This window comes from Chelmon rostratus, chromosome 5 (genome assembly GCF_017976325.1).
Source record: "Chelmon rostratus isolate fCheRos1 chromosome 5, fCheRos1.pri, whole genome shotgun sequence".
Classification (NCBI taxonomy): domain Eukaryota; kingdom Metazoa; phylum Chordata; class Actinopteri; order Chaetodontiformes; family Chaetodontidae; genus Chelmon; species Chelmon rostratus.
Window position 1 is genome coordinate 21,567,196 of NC_055662.1, and position 15,819 is coordinate 21,583,014.

At 43.3% G+C, this 15,819-nt stretch overlaps 3 protein-coding genes across 4 annotated transcripts in view; 1 reads left to right on the forward strand and 2 right to left on the reverse strand.

The window, feature by feature from the left end:
- Positions 1-118: 118 nt before the first annotated feature.
- iscu (iron-sulfur cluster assembly enzyme) lies at positions 119-1,887 on the forward strand. Its single transcript, XM_041936655.1, has 5 exons — positions 119-273; positions 479-592; positions 699-809; positions 914-992; positions 1,219-1,887. Exons 1-5 carry the CDS (start codon positions 172-174, stop codon positions 1,296-1,298), a joined length of 486 nt encoding a protein of 161 aa, XP_041792589.1. The 5' UTR covers positions 119-171; the 3' UTR covers positions 1,299-1,887.
- A 3,385-nt stretch (positions 1,888-5,272) lies between these two features.
- On the reverse strand, positions 5,273-9,708 carry tmem119a (transmembrane protein 119a). Its single transcript, XM_041936552.1, has 2 exons — positions 9,581-9,708; positions 5,273-7,363 (listed from the first exon to the last, which is right to left on the reverse strand). Exon 2 carries the CDS (start codon positions 7,350-7,352, stop codon positions 6,603-6,605), a length of 750 nt encoding a protein of 249 aa, XP_041792486.1. The 5' UTR covers positions 7,353-7,363; positions 9,581-9,708; the 3' UTR covers positions 5,273-6,602.
- A 1,928-nt stretch (positions 9,709-11,636) lies between these two features.
- coro1ca (coronin, actin binding protein, 1Ca) overlaps positions 11,637-15,819 on the reverse strand; it is a 31,965-nt gene continuing 27,782 nt past the window's right edge. For both annotated transcript variants that reach the window (XM_041936550.1, XM_041936551.1), the window contains exons 9-11: positions 15,613-15,670; positions 15,219-15,461; positions 11,637-14,474 (exon numbers count right to left, since the gene is read on the reverse strand). In XM_041936550.1, the coding sequence (XP_041792484.1) occupies positions 14,355-14,474; positions 15,219-15,461; positions 15,613-15,670 (421 nt within the window). In that variant the 3' untranslated portion in view covers positions 11,637-14,354. The remainder of the gene's footprint in view (positions 14,475-15,218; positions 15,462-15,612; positions 15,671-15,819) is intronic.

A 15,819-nucleotide genomic window follows, 5' to 3' on the forward strand; every position in this document is an offset into this window, starting at 1 on the left:
GAGCCTGTCACTGACAACGCCGTGGACACCCTAACGTGTAATGGCAACTGTTAGCCGCTAGTAGGGGCTCCTTCATTGGTGAAAGCTTCCGTCCTCTCTTGTTTGTCAACAGAAAGCGTCGTCTTCACTCGTTGTCACTCGTTGATTTCCGATCATCATCGGGATCTGAACATGGCGGTTGTCTCTTTACGAAACTGTGCGTCCTCTCTTTTTCTATTTAGCAGAAAGTTACTCAGCCCGCAGCTCTATGTTGTGAGTTCATATCACGAAAAGGTAACCAGTTAAATGTATTTTTAAACTGTCAACTCTTAATTGCAACCAACCTATGTCACCCGAGTTTTATTGATAGTTAGCTACGTGTGTTGTCTGACATTAGCCATAAGTAGCTAACTTTAACAGCTGAGTCTCTCCTTCTAACACATGACTGAAAACAACAGCGCAGTTACATATTCATGTTCTGTTCGTGACTCCCCTCAAGGTGGTGGACCACTATGAAAACCCAAGAAATGTGGGCTCTCTAGACAAAAGGTCCAAGAATGTGGGGACTGGGTTGGTGGGCGCCCCAGCCTGTGGTGATGTAATGAAACTTCAGGTAAGTTGGAGGTCAAGAGCAAGGATTCACTACACCCCAATTACTGCTGTTACGACTTTCAAATTCCTATTGCACAACTCGGTGTTTCGCTATATATTGTTTCCAGATCGAGGTGGACGAAAATGGCAAGATTGTTGATGCAAAATTTAAGACGTTTGGCTGCGGATCAGCCATTGCTTCCAGTTCTCTCGCAACAGAGTGGGTGAAGGGGAAGTCGGTGAGTTTATATGACACAGATGGAAAGGAAAAGGAGAACAATGGCTTTACAAATGCTGCTTCTGTGATGATCTGATGAGTGTGCTCTCATCCTCTAACTGTTAGGTTGATGAAGCTCTGAAGATCAAGAACACAGACATTGCCAAAGAACTGTGCCTTCCTCCAGTCAAGCTTCATTGCTCTAGTAAGTTCAAAGCAATACAATTAAAGAAGTAAAGCAGAGTGACGCGCCTGCTAACACAGAGGTGTCTCAGTGAGGTGTAAGTACACAAAGATTTTAAAGTATTCAGTTTGACTTTTCTCAGGTCGTTTTCAGGTTTTTCCTGTACTTTGTGACCTGTTTTTCCCCCTTCTGTGCTTTATTGCTTGCTCAAACTGTTTCTCAAACCTCGTCACTCCTTTCCTTTCAGTGCTTGCAGAAGATGCCATAAAAGCAGCGCTGTCAGACTACAGACTAAAACAACAGGACAAGAAGGAGGAGCGTGGATAAGCCACCAGCTAATATGATGTTTTTAACTATCCATTATGGGCCCTGTAATGTTTGGTGCTGTCTGGAAGATTGGTTATCGTTACACAACATCAGGGCATTCACCCTTCAGGGAGTTTTATACCTTTCAAAAATCTCCATGTAAAAGAGTTGAGGAGTCACTCTTGAATTCAAGCCAAGACTCCCATATTGTTCAAGTACCAGATGTTAATGGTGTGTATTTGCTTTTCATCAGATGATCAGAAATAGTTTCATAATCGATGCTGATTTTGGAGTTGGAGGGTCATGGTGAATATTTTAAGAAAGCTCTGATCCCTAAATTTAAACAACGGAGCTCGACATTGTTGCTACTTTGCAGCACTCTTCTACACAGGACACAAAGGAGACACATGATGAATCAAGCTGTGTTTTTGTTTTGTATATTTTGTGGCATTTTGGCTTTATTTGGCTTGACTGTATAAAATCACTGGTCGTTCGTATGCAATGCATGCATGCAAATGCAGTTAGGACAACATCTTAAGTACACATACATAAACATAATTCAGAATATTGTATGAGATTCTGCTTATTGTGAATTAAATGATGAAAATCATTTTCGCTGCGTTTGTTCTGATGTCATCCACCAGATCCTGCATCGAGCGGAGCCACCCTCTGTTGGCGCAGAAGTATTTTTTTCAGTACTAGTAGCACTGCCAGCATTAGGAGAGCTACTAAAACACATAACACAGCAAGCAGGGCGATGACCACTGCAGAGTCTTGTGTGTGATGTCGTGGGTCAGGTGTGGGCCAGGGTGCATCTCTGTTTGTGGAAAACAATGATCGCGTCCCTTCAGCAGAGGTTGCGTTAGTCTCAGGGTACCAGCATGTGATGTTGTCTCCGCATTTCTCTTCCCTATCAGGGAGAGGATAAGTGGTTTTTGAATGGGGTGGGCTGACTGACTGTGTTTTATTTACAGACAAACACTCCTCATAGGTAAGGGTTTCTAATGAGTAGTGTTCAAGTAAGACACGAGTCTTGGGAGCATCTTGGGAAAGGAGTCCAACTGTAGTTTCTTCTGATATTTGCTTTGATAAGTTACCCAAATACCTCTTGTTTTCAATTAAGTTTGGTTCTGTGGCCTTCGCTGTCAGGATCTCTAGTGCAGAGTCATGGTCCAGCTGCTGCGTCCTCTTATTTGGCTTCAGGACACGAGGACAGATGGTCATGACCGAGAGGTTTAGAAGCAGACGGTGAGCAAGATGGACGGGCTCTGTGCACACCAGGTCTGTGGCCATCTTCAGCCTGCCGCTCAGCAGCCAGCGGTAAAGATACAGGATGTCACACTCGCACACCCACAGGTTGTTGGTGAGGTCCACAGATCTAAGACGTGGCAGGCCGTCGAAGGCGTTCTCTGGGACTGAACGCAGGCAGTTGCTGTTGATCTTCAGGACCTGCAGGTTGACCAGAGCGGACAGCGAGGGCAGGTCCAGGACAGAGATGCAGTTTGCTGAGAGGTCTAAATGGGTCAGCGATGGAGGAAGATTCAGAGGGAGGCTTGTAAGCTTGTTCCCCTTCAGTGTCAGGACCTGTAGCTTGCTGAGACCCTGAAGTGCTCCGGGTTGGATGGCACGGATGCGGTTGTCCTCGAGATCCAGACGGGTGAGGTTCCCCAGTTGCCGCAGGGCACCGGAGGTGATGTAAGTGATGCGGTTTTCTTGCAGCAGCAGGGACTCCAGGCTGGGAGGCAAGCCGCGAGGGAAGCGGGCCAGCAGATTGTGGCTGAGGCTCAGCTCCTGCAGGCCAGAGAAGGGCCGGAGCAGGTGGTCCACATTACAGAGCTGGTTTCTGGCCACAGATAGAGCTGAGGTACTGAGAGGGACAGAACGAGGAAGTGACCGGAGACCCAGGGACTCGCACAAAACCAGAAATCCTGGACGAGGACAGCAGCAGCCAGGAGGACAGGGAGACATTATGAGGGAGGCTAAAGGACAGATGCAGAGAACCAGTAGGACACCACATCTGCACCAAAGCATGACTCACTGCGAGGAGGAGAGACGACCACATCAGACACAGACGGAGCAAAATTACTTCAACTAAAGAAGGGTTACCACTTTATAATAAGGCCCGCTTTTACCGGCTTTGTAAGTTGTAGTTAATGGCTTTATTAATGGTTATAGTAGAGAATAGTAGACCTCTCTGACAGACTGTTTGACCTCTGACCTTCTAAAGAAGAGTCCACATTTTTTCTGTTTCATCTCAGTTTGATCCTTTTGCTTTTTTTGCAGATGAATGACTACCTTTTGCTGCTGGCTTCTTAGACATGAGAAACCTGTGAGGCTTCATTAATGAATTTCCAACGAGTCAGCTTCTTTAACTGGCTACTTAGAAAGCCTTTTAGTGACTCGCCTGCTTGAAAGAAAAAGTTATTTTCACTAAACGATTTATTTACATTTATAAAGCCATTATTCACAACTTGATGAAGGATGACTTATGATAAATAATAACAGATGAAGGCCCCCGCACTTACCATGTTCTATTCCTGTTTTATCTGCTCCTCCGAAGAGATGGGCAGGCTTGTCATCCCATGGTCCCAACAGATCTAAAGATATAACCACTGTTGCTCCTGTTTTCAGGCAGATGCTCATCAAAGTTTAATGACAGCCTTAAGGTGCTGAATTACCTGTTCTGGATCCTCTTCACCATTCAGTTTGATCCAGAGGTCCCATTGTTGGTCAATGGCAGGCGGTGAAAAGAGTCAAAATATACACAGTAGGAAGTTCAGCAAGAGATGCTGTGTCAACAAAGAAGAAAGAAACAGCACAGGTGTCCCAAATATTCCCTTATCTGAGGTCCCAAAGGTCGAGGTTCCTACAACCCAAACAGCCAGTGAATCTAGCAAACAGGCCCCCGGACTGAGCGTGGCCGGGTGGTCCTGCGCCTGTGTGTCTTCCCGTCACCTGGTGGGAAGAGTGAAAGTGAAGGGGTAGTATTTTCTCGAATTATTTAGCACCTCATTGACAAAAGAGTGGGGAATCTGACCCTGGTGCGAGGCTCTGTCAGAGCTCACGTTTCAGCCGCCACAGGGCTTCGCTCGCTTTTGAGCTGCTGTGCTGTCGTCTTTGATCTTTGGCAAGTTGACCCACTTATGATTCAGATCAAGCTTTTTTTTTATTCAAATGCTGGTTTGTGCTTCGGCAGCTTTAGCAGTATTTAATCACATTTCAACGCATTTGTGGTTAATTTTAACAATAGATTTCACGTGTGGTCAGAGTGCAGGTCTATTTGTATCTAGGTGGAATTAAAAATGGAATACATAACTGATGAATCAATACCTGTTCTGTGCACATGAGGGCAGCATTTCATTGCTTGTTCAGAATATTTCTCACAAAAGTTATCTGACTTTTTGTTTGAACCTCCCTGGAACAAATCAGTGTTTCCAAGATTTGCATATACAATACATGAGCTCTTGCTTTGGAGCAAAGCACTGTGTATGGATCTGGTGTACTGCTGCTGAAATATTTAAACAATCTTGTACAGTAGCCAGCGAAGGACAAAGGGGCTCTCACCCTCTGCAGTCCTCTGTTTGGGTGTGATGGTGCCTCCTGCCTCATCAAGGCCAGTCCTAAAAGCGTTGAGTTTGTGTTGCTGTGCTGTGTGTGCACATCTTAGGCTCAAAATGTTAAGTTAGAAGAGCAGATATCAACATCTGACATTTGTGTAACTCCCTTAAAAATAGTTACCCATGATTCTTGAGTGGACGCAGCTCAAAATTACAGATTCCCTAGTTGAACATAATGTGCACGTAGTGAGCGTCCCCTTTTTTAGACCTTCCTCGCCTTTCGTAATGTTAGGTTTCTGCAGGGCTGCAGTTTGTCTTTCATCATGAAAGCTTCCACTGTCGCTCATTCAATCATGACAGAAACGGTCGTTATCAACAGTTTTATTCAACATGAGAAAGACAACATTGTAAACATGAAACTGTCACTTACAGAGGAAGCATCTGTCTGGAAACATCTGAGGACAACAATCTGAGGTTCAACGGAGAGAAGTATTTAAAACGTCTGGCCCATAAATCGTTCACAGTGAACGTCACACGCTTGGTTTAGATGCTCCGAGTCTTAAACCTGAGCAATGGGACAGTGAGCTGGACAGTTTTTTATAAATTATCTTCTCCTTTAGCCACCATGAGTAATATCTATTACACCAGCAAAACAGACCAGCTAACTATCCCCATACTCAAGTTTTTGACTCATTACAATTTATTACATTAAAAACAAAACTCATAATTTATCTGATATATAAGAATTACTTTTTAAGAAGCTCAAACTCTGACTCACAAAGTTTTTATGCCAACAAAGCTGCTTTTGTTGTCAGTTAAAAGCAGATAAAATTACGAACCAAATAAATATGCAGATGAATACATGAGTGTTTAAACTTCAGCTTCCCAGAAAATAGCACAGTTGCAAATTGAGCTTTTGGTGTAAAACTTTGTGAATTAGGGTCCTTAAAGTGAAACACAATATGATACGACATGAAATAACACTATGCAAACAAAATTAAGTAAATATGAATGTAAATATATAAGAGAATGTTTCGTTACTTATCCAACAAATCCGGTTTACTGGCACCTCACTTTGCTTTATTTACAGCAGCAGCGAGTTCGATCTAGCGCACACTGACTGATTCAGGCAAAGCTGCTAAAAACATGCCACGATGTACAGCAGGACATACTGAGGAGACTCCTCTGTGTTGGCAGGCATAAAGACTAATACATCTCTGTATCAAAAACACACGAATACTCACTATTTTTCTCATTTCCGTTTGGAAAACATTGGAAATTACAGGCTACCCATTATTTAAGACACTTTTATTTCACTGTTTCAAGTGATGCTACTTCAGACTTGAAAGCATTCAGATAAATAAGCCGTATGTTTTCCCACATCCGCTGGTATCATGTGTTCAATTTTTAATGTTTCCGTGAATCAAAAACTTTATGGTGCAACATTTTTGGGCATGAGTTATGCTGCAACATAAGTATTTTGATTCCTCGTCACATATCTTCTGTGGTGCTATTTTTCATTTTTACTTTCGATAATACACCAGCTGATGGTTCATAGCTTCATGAACATTTAGATTTAACTGGTTACATGATGGATGTTTTCTCATTTAATGGCACAAGCCTCATAAATACATTTCTTGCTGGCAGCTGTAAGAAATATCTGATTTGCATTTACAGCATATACTCCTTTTGTATGTGTGCGGTTTGACCAACCTGTCTGATCTGGTTTCTGTGTCATGGTTGCAACATTTCACCTCTCGAACATGCCCTAGTGGTGGGCCTTTTTCAGATGGCAGGTGCAGACCGGCTGACTGGAGCTGGTGCTGGGGCTGGAGCTCTGCTGCACCTCCTCCCTGTGCCTCGGCTGCTCTTTGTGCTTTGGCTCCTCTCTCCGCTTTTCCACCTCCTCCACATGCCTGACCTTTCTGACCTCCTGGCGAGGCGACGACCTGACTTCCCTCCCCCTCTCTCCCACCAGAGCCTTGGAGGGCATGCGCAGGTTCTTGGGAGAGGCCATGCCCTGAGTCTGGACCCTCTTGACGTGGTCGACAGCGTAGGGCCTATCCTGGAGCTCGTTTGAATTCTTGCGTCCGCCTGTTTTATCAGCCGTATACTTCCTGGGTGGATTAGGAGGCGGTTTGTACGCCTCCAGCTTGCGCTTGTGACTCATGGCAGAGGCACAACAGATGATGAAGACCATGACGATGAGAAGGGAGGTCACGACGATGATGATGAGCAAATTCTGCTGCAGGAAGTCCACTACTCGGGTCAGGACGAAGTCCTTCAGGCGGATCATGGTGGTGGTGATGGTGTTGGTGAGGGTGGGAGCTCCAGTAGCAGTGGTGATGTGAGCAGGTGCTCGAGTGGAGAAGGAGGTTGGGAAAAGGAGCTCCAGCTCTGCCTCATCGCCGCTGCCGTCCATGGATATGTTGTAGAACATAGGAGTGGTGTGACAAACACTGCAGCACAGTGAGAGCAGAGTCACGCAGGTGACGAGAGAAACCGAGCGGGGCTTCATCTTCTCTGGTCCTGCAACAACAACGACAGCCGTCTTGAATTTAAGATCAAAAGAGAAAAATATTTTCAAATCTAACCTTGGAAGGATCCACTAACACAGAGGCTTTAGACCCCTTCAACAAATAGTTTGACATTCTGAGCGAAGCACTTCTTCATTTTCTTGTGGAGAGTTAGGCAGGAAGACTGATGCCGCTCTGGTGCCTGCATTGATTATGAAGCTAGAGTCAGGAGGAGGGTAGCTTAGCTTAGCAAAAGGCTGGAAACATGGGATAACAGCTTTGTTCAAAGGTAACAAAGTTTTTAACTTTGGATTGAGCCAGGCTAACAGTTTCACCCTATTTCAGGTCTTTGTGCTAAGCTAAGAAACTCACTCCTGCCGCTGCCTAGTGTGGTATTGATCTTCTCATCAAACTCTCTCCCACTTTGTGTAAAACACAAAGACTAGAGAAAAGTCAGAAACAAGAAAAAAATCACCTTGTGACCCTTTCTATTTCAACCTGCCCTCGCAGCCCTCAGGTTGGGGACCACTATACTAACCACTGTCAAGCAGGCTTACATGCAACAGACACATACTGAGAAAATAAAAACATGTTTTATGGAGCTGCTTCCATCTGAAATGTAACTCCAGTATCCATCTTGACTCAGGTTTTTCTAGGTTTTCTGCTGTTCCTCATCCTGCACCAGATCTATTTTAGCAGGCAGCAGAGCAGCCATTACTTATTTGGGGTGGAGACAGCGAGTTTGGCACTGCAGGCCTTATAATTTGTAAAGTATACGGCCACCCATCCACCACACCAAAGCCAGGAGGAAGCTCTATTCCAGAGGCAGCACAGAGGCGTGGGAGACCAGCGGCTGGGGCCTCTATATTTACACTGGGCAGCAGCTGCTGTGCACCAGGCCACAGCAGCACAGACCTGAAGGAGATATTTCTGTTTCCAGGGAAACATGCATTTAACTGACAGTACAACTGACTGAATAAACTTCCTGACTCAATATTACTTTTCTATGTCTTGTCTCTCCATTTTGCTCAATGCGAGGTCAAGCTTCAGGGGGTTCAGTCTGCTACCATTTAAAACCTGTTTAAGTCTTAACACAGTATGTAATTACACTGTGCTAAGATGCTGCCCCCCTCCCTGTGTGGTCGAACATATAGAACTCTGCTGGACCAGATGGTAGGCTGGGTCTTCATCCTTGGATGTGCAGCTATAGGATGGCACTGCCCACTGAATCCTCATAATTACAGCCAAAATTACATTTCCTGCATTTCACTGGAGGGTCCACATTACCGTCAGCTGAAGGCCATCAGACACCACATGTGCAATTAATCTAAGTCATGTACATTTGAGCACTTAATATCTCAAACCCTTGAGTTTTCTCTGAGTTCCTCACTGAGCTTCTCAAAATAAAAAAAACGTTCACCACTCTGTGTGACAGTATTATATATGTGTTTGTTCAGTAAAGCTGTGAAATCAACATCATTCAACATCAAGACCAGTCAGACATACGTGGTAGTTTTAGGAAAGCTGGAGCCTTGATGATAAAATTCACAATAGAGGTAAGAAAGTTTGGCCAGACAACACAAATTTGCAGAGATGGAGCCACCGGCAGCGGTTAGACCGTGCAAAGCACGCTCTTACATAAACATTATCAATGTCTACACTTTCACTCAAGTAACAACACAACAATGTAAGAATACATTACAAGTAAAAGTCCTGTATTGTACATTTTAAAAATATAAAAGCATTATTATAAAAATGCACAGTTACAACTTTGTTATGCAGAATTTAATAGTTAAGTAGGAGTACGTGAAGCTAATTCTAACCACTTCATACATGCATTTTCACTGTTGGGTAGTTTAATCTGTAACAATGCACCATATTTTGTAAATTGTAAGTTTTGTGTGTAAAACTAATCAGTAAAGTAACTGTAGCCATTAAATAAATGTAATGGAGAAGTATGTCCAATATTTGCCTCTGAAATGTCATGGAGTAGAAGTATAAAGTGGCATAAAATAGCACTTAAGTAGAGTAATTGAGTAAATGTAATTAGTTAAATTCCACCGCCACATCCTGGTAGCAAAGATTTAGAAAACGTTAACAAGATGAACCAAATGGATCAGAAAGCTTGAAACATTTTCTCTGCATGTTGTCAGTTTGGATTCACAGACGGATCTGAAATAAATGAAATCTTTGGCTGACAAACTCACAACAAGTATAAATAAATACTTACAGAATGTTTTATCCCTGGTTTACCTTCTGAGCAGCACAGCGCGGTGCAGAGGACACAGAGGCAAAGAGAGGGGCGACAAGATGACGAGAGGAAAGTAAGAGTGGAGGAGGCTTTCCAAGCATTCGCCCTCCCTGCTCAGTTACACTGAGCGGTTTTTTTACTGAGCTCTGAAAAGTCGGCTCGCTGCAAGACGATGATCCATCCCTCTACTTTCAGCTTCTCCTCCCTCTTCCTCAACCTCCCAGTCTTCATCCTTCTGCGCTTATGGGGCATCTATTTGGGATTAAAGTTTTTTTTTTACTGTACATTTTTAATTATCGCAGAGGGAACAGCCATGTAGAAGTTATTCTGTACATTCACATACATATTCTCATACACGGAGTTCTGCTAAACTGTCTGCAGAGACAGTCTTCATTTTGGATGAAAGTGTAATTGAACAGATGAACACACATTGTGCTAAAAGTTGGACTCATTAAACTGAGTTTTCTGCTTTCAAACTCACTGTAAAAACATTGCAGTTGGTACATCAGTCCCATGTTTTAGGGAAATGGGTATTTCTGTACTTGGTGGGGCGAGTCCCAAGACTCCTCTGCCTCCCACTGAGTCCTCTCTAATTAAGTCCCCGTTGATTACAGCCTGTCTGTACAGGGCATACAAGACCAGTGCAGAGAGAAAGCACTCCTTTCATCCCGAAACACATGTACGGAGTGAACATATAAACTTCACGGTCCCTCTGGGTACTGTCTCTGGATATGTCTCTAAATATGCAGGCCATCTATTTAAGGTTGCTCATGCATCCTTTCTTATTTCATTCAGTTAGTTTGACAGCTGGTGGGAGATGTTCATATTATAGCTGCTCAGTCTGAGAGCTGAAGCGTGACAAAGGTAGCAATTTCTGCAGGTCCATGATGCAATCAAGAAAACCAGAAAGAGATTCTGCATATTATTGCAATAATGCACTACTTCCCTCTAACTACCAAATTAGTTTGTGTCTTAAAATAGTTCTGGGTTTCTAATTCATACTGTTACTGAGGATTGTCATCCAGTGCTCCGAAGTAGTGAAATACAAGCCTGATTCCAAAAAAGTTGGTATGCAGTGTAAAATGTGTTTACCAGCATCAGTTTTACTAAGTGTTCCAGAGCCCATGTGGTAACATTGTTAATGCAATCATGTGTTCTTCACAAAGTCACTTATGAACGACTGAGCCTTTCCAGGATGCTCCTTTCATACCCAATCATGATGCTATCACCTGTTACCAATCAACCTGTTCACCTGTGGAATGATCCAAACAGGTGTTTCTGGAGCATTCCAGTCTTTTGTTGCTTCTGTCCCAACTTGTTTGAAACGTGTTGCTGCATCAAACCCAGAATAAGCAGATATTTGTTCCTTGTTCTGTTTTTAATAGAGTAAATGTGAAAAAGGATCAGCAGATTATGCAGTTTTACACAGCGTCATTTTTTTTTTTTTTTTTTTTTGGAATCAGGGTAGTAAAATAGTTCTGGGTTTCTAATCCAAGCCCAACAGAAACTCGTCACCAGGCACTGAAATAGCGTTTGGTTATTTTTGGCGACTCAAACACAATAGACTAAACAAAGGCAAAACAATAATACTACTGATTGTGTTAGTGAACTGCAAACTACAGAAAACAATTGATTGAACATTGAACATTTGATTTTAACTTAAGCTTAACTTCAGGTAACTGTACACTCTATTCACTATGTACAAGGTCAGCCATAACTTGATTTTTGATGATCTGCCTTTGGATGCTACAGTTGGAGTCAGTCGATAAAGGAGGATGGCAATATTTAGAACAAAGAATATGAATATGTTTAGTTTTCAGAACACCATCACTTGACCTTTAAAATAGTAAAACAGGCAATATATTTTTCTTATAGTTAACAAATCTACATGAATTCCACTAACGAGTAACCACAGCCTGATGTTGCTTATTCCTCTGTCTTCATAAAATAATAACACAGACACATATATGAGCCAAACAGTAATGACAACATGCAAAAATTAGGACATTTGCCAATTCAAAACTGAACAATGAGCCCATTTTAAAAATTCTTTATTAATTTTTCTTATAATCAATGTTTGATACTTGAAGCAAGAATAATGAACAAAAATGCTGAGCAGACCTCCACATGAGGCTTCATCCTGGTTCGTTGTCGTCTGATTTCTTTCTTGATATTCATACGACCTCCAACATAACAGAGGTTCTGCTTTTCTCATGATGCATTATGGCAAGGTGCAGGGAACACAGACATGGGGGAACATTTAAAACCCACCTCCCACACAAATACCCTCTTCAGCACAACCACAAAACAACAAAAAAAATGAAATACAAAAAAAAAATCACAGAAAATATGGTCATGTTATTTACACAGCTCTCACTCATTTTCTAGACCTTAATTACAAACATACATCTATCTTTCAACTTCACATTTCTCCAACCTACAGTGTCCCTTTGGATCGCTATTCTCTACCTCAAAAGCCAGTGGCGCTATAAAGAATCCATAGAGTGCCAGTCTGATATACAAGATAGGGCAGTAATATTTGCGTCAGACCCACATTTCTGTAGCACTCTGTAGATTTCCTCTCACTAATATTCTACGACTCGCTGCTCAGATTGCATCTTGAAGCCACGATGGCTGAAAAGGCTGCGCGTTCAGCCAACAGCTTCTCGGTTTGACATCATTTTTGAAGATGTTTTGAATACCCGTACCGAGGTGGAAGGTGTCAAAATGTCAGGGTTGCAATGCTTCCATCAACCCCCCGCCCCGAGCAGTAATGCTGCCAGGTGTGCTGTGGGATGGACGAGCAGGACTTCAGGGTGTCATCCAGGGGGCTGACATACAGCACTTTAGGAACAGGGTCCTTCGAATACAGTATAGCACCTCAGAGTGGTTTTAAATCTGGGCAACTATCAACTTTTCCATTTACTACACAAATCTACTCACAGAACAGTCCCCTATAAACACTTCCGTGGTCACCTCCATGGCACTTTCAGGTCTTTACAGTGGTAACAAATATTGAAGGCAAACAACAGACTGAACCATTACCCGTCTCAGCTTCCCACTGGGAAACAAATCTAAAACATCAGGAGGAGCTTTTATCAACGCCCTCCGGTCAAAACAGCTCAGACTGGACAATTCGATGAATCCTTGATTTGGTATACTGAATAGGGGCAACTGAGAAATAACCTTAAAAAAAAAAAAAAACAATACGTGGAAGTGCTAAGAGGGATATAAGCACAGCTGGAACAAGAAACAGGCTAAAATTAACAGTGAAGCAATAACTCAACTAATTAATCCAAGTTAGAGGCAAGTCTTGGAGGTTCTACTGTGAGTCGATTTCCTAACCGCCCTCCCCCAATAGGAAACAAAGTAGGAACATCCATAGTGACAGATACCCAAAAGACCAAAGACATGAGGCACATATTCACACACTATCTAGTCCTTTGAGGTCTATCATGTTCAGTTTCTGTAGCAGTCTCCAGTTTGATCACCAGATGGTTCAGAATAGTCAAGTCCATGTGTGATTACTTGGTGTCATTTCGTTTCTAATCCTGTATTGTTTGTACAGAAAACACAGATCTGCAATGACGCACAATGCAAACGGACAGTGACAAAAAATAATCCCACTCCACTTGACTGCACTTGTGTGTTGAGCAAAACCCGTGGATACCCTAACACTGAGGTCGGTGACTGAACCTCTCACAAAAACAAAGCAGAGCTGAGGTCGAAAATCCACAAAGTTGGTCTTTTCACGGGCAGCACAAAAATGTCACGACAACAACCAACCAGTGTAACTGAGTCACTACAGTAGAGTGTTTACAGAGAGAGGAACTTTATAGACGTGTTTTCCCACTGCATCAAAAACTGCCGATGAGATCTGTGGAATGTGTTCGCCATTTTCTCAAATGAGCACACAGTGCATGTTAATGAAGCAAAATAGGAAGGAATGCATGTTTACGTGGACTATTGTCCACAGTCAGAATGATGGGAAGCAGCAGGAATGAGAAGAAATGACAGGAAGCAGGTGTTAATTAGTGCAGTTCAACAGACAGCAGTCTGTGGGCTTGGTGTAGACTGTGGCAGCGAAATGTGTCTTCAATCAGAATTTATTTCCTCCTAATTACAGTTTGAGATGTCAATCTTCCTCGCACAGCTATCTAATTTATTTAAATGATTTCATTTTCATGGTAAATTATTGATGAAATTCTCCTCCTGCTGACGTAACCAGTCTACCGCACTGAGCTTCTCTCATTTTGAATCTTCCCCACAAAGAGAGAAATACTGTTAAGGACGTGTAAACAAAAAGTCAGATTTGGCAACATTATAATTTTGGGGTATGGTAACATGAAACACTGATACCTACTTAAAAAAATATTTGGATAATCAATGACGAATGGGATCATCGGCACTGGAATTTTCTTGGTCATATTTCTAAAATGCAAAAGAATATGTAAGACATTTTTGATGCAAGTAGACAAAATAAAAAATGACTGCCACACAATAAAAGGAACAGAGTCCCTTGTCACCAAAAAGCAAGAGTATTTTCTGCTAAATTTGCCACACGTCCTTATTCCACCTGTGTTAAAGTGAGGGTCGGGGGCTGGCTAAGAAAAAGTTCATCTGGAATGTTGCTAGGGATCGTTGCTAGGCAGGCCTCAGACGAAACACTGTCATCGAAATAGGCAGTGACTGGTCCCGCCCTCCCCCGAGCCAATGGAACGTCCTGAATTGTAGCGGGTTGGGTAAAGGGTCCCTAAATGGCAACTTTGGACATTTGCTCTTCAAGTTTGATGATTCGCTTCTCCTGACTGCTGACCAGGTCCTTGAGGGATTTGATTTCTTTCAAGATCTCCTCCAGCTTGGCTTCAGATTTCTGTGGGAGACACAAGAGGCAAGTGAGACTCTTTGGTATGTTTGTACCCATTGCTGTCACAATACGGCTACAACCACCCTGCTGTGCAACAAATACAGCTGCAGTCACATCTGAACCAATGTCAGACCTAACCTATATAGCACATGGGTCACTTCCTGTCTCAAAGCTGCTACCTACAGTCCTGGACTGTATATGCCAACTGTCAGGGACTGGTACTCTGGGGGTTAACATGTTTCACCAGCACTAGAGCCGAGTGGGCTGTGATTACAGAGCAGAACTGCAGAGACACACATGGGCTGGGTCCCAGGCGGGTGGCTGTGTTGTGGGTGAGGTGCGGCAGGACGCCCAGCAGCAGGCGCCCAGAGCAGCAGCAGACCCCTCAGTTTGTGGGTCAGAGGGTGACTTGAAGCAATCTGCCCTGCTTCAAGACCATACAGTTTATCTGTTTAATAAGGGGGGCCCCAGAGAGGTGGCTACAAAGTGACAAGCCAGTAGAGAGGGACATTAATGACGAGCTGGAGGTGGGTCAGGAGGACAGACTCTGATACCTGGTGATGAGTGGAAAGGCTGGGAAACATTCTGTTCGTCATCATCCTAATCAGCTGAGGGATTTTTTGTTAGGGAATTGTACACTACAATATACTGTATGTGCATATAAAGCATATCTGAATGATAGTGAACTGAATACAAAACAGTGTTTCATGTAATCTTGGTCTGGGTTTATCAGAAAAAGCAAATACTCACAATCGATGGAGTTGGGGAGGCAGACTTGTTGGCAGGGCTTGAGTTCTCTGAGTTCTTGGTCACCTTGCTGTCCAAAATGTTCTTTTTGATCACCTTGAATTCACGATTCTTGCCCGGCACGTAGCCGTTCTTGAGGGAGATGAGGATGGGGTCTCCATTCTTGCCTTCAAACCACTCCTCAGCCTCCAGGGCAGGGTCGGGTCCAGCTGTGTCTGGGTACAAGTCATCCTGGAACAGGTCCGACTGAAGGGGAAGGGAAGAGTGACAGGCTGTGAGAAAAGCTCTATAAACACACACATTATGAGACAAGGCCTCATCAGGCTGCCCGTGATTCAACATCCATATCAGAGGTCTAGTAACAGTGTGGAAAATGGCACTTAGGATGAGGACTCACCTTTCTAGGTACAGTCATCACGATAGGCTCACACTTCCTTTCGTGCAGTTTATAGAACCTGGCAACATACAAATTCCAGCCAATTACCCACAATTCAATGCATTATTACACAAAGGCAGCAGACATTGTCCTGAGAGAGGTCACTGATTATGTCATGGTTACATTCTGCCTCCTAGTGGTGAAACTTGGAATTCCACATTAGATCTG

Bases quoted from the DNA above. Each gene is read 5' to 3' on its own strand.
- iscu (XM_041936655.1), top strand. From the start codon at position 172: ATGGCGGTTGTCTCTTTACGAAACTGTGCGTCCTCTCTTTTTCTATTT. The intron at 593-698 runs GTAAGTTGGAGG...TATTGTTTCCAG, and splicing joins GTGATGTAATGAAACTTCAG to ATCGAGGTGGACGAAAATGG. The intron at 810-913 runs GTGAGTTTATAT...TCTAACTGTTAG, and splicing joins AGTGGGTGAAGGGGAAGTCG to GTTGATGAAGCTCTGAAGAT.
- tmem119a (XM_041936552.1), bottom strand. From the start codon at position 7,352: ATGAAGCCCCGCTCGGTTTCTCTCGTCACCTGCGTGACTCTGCTCTCA.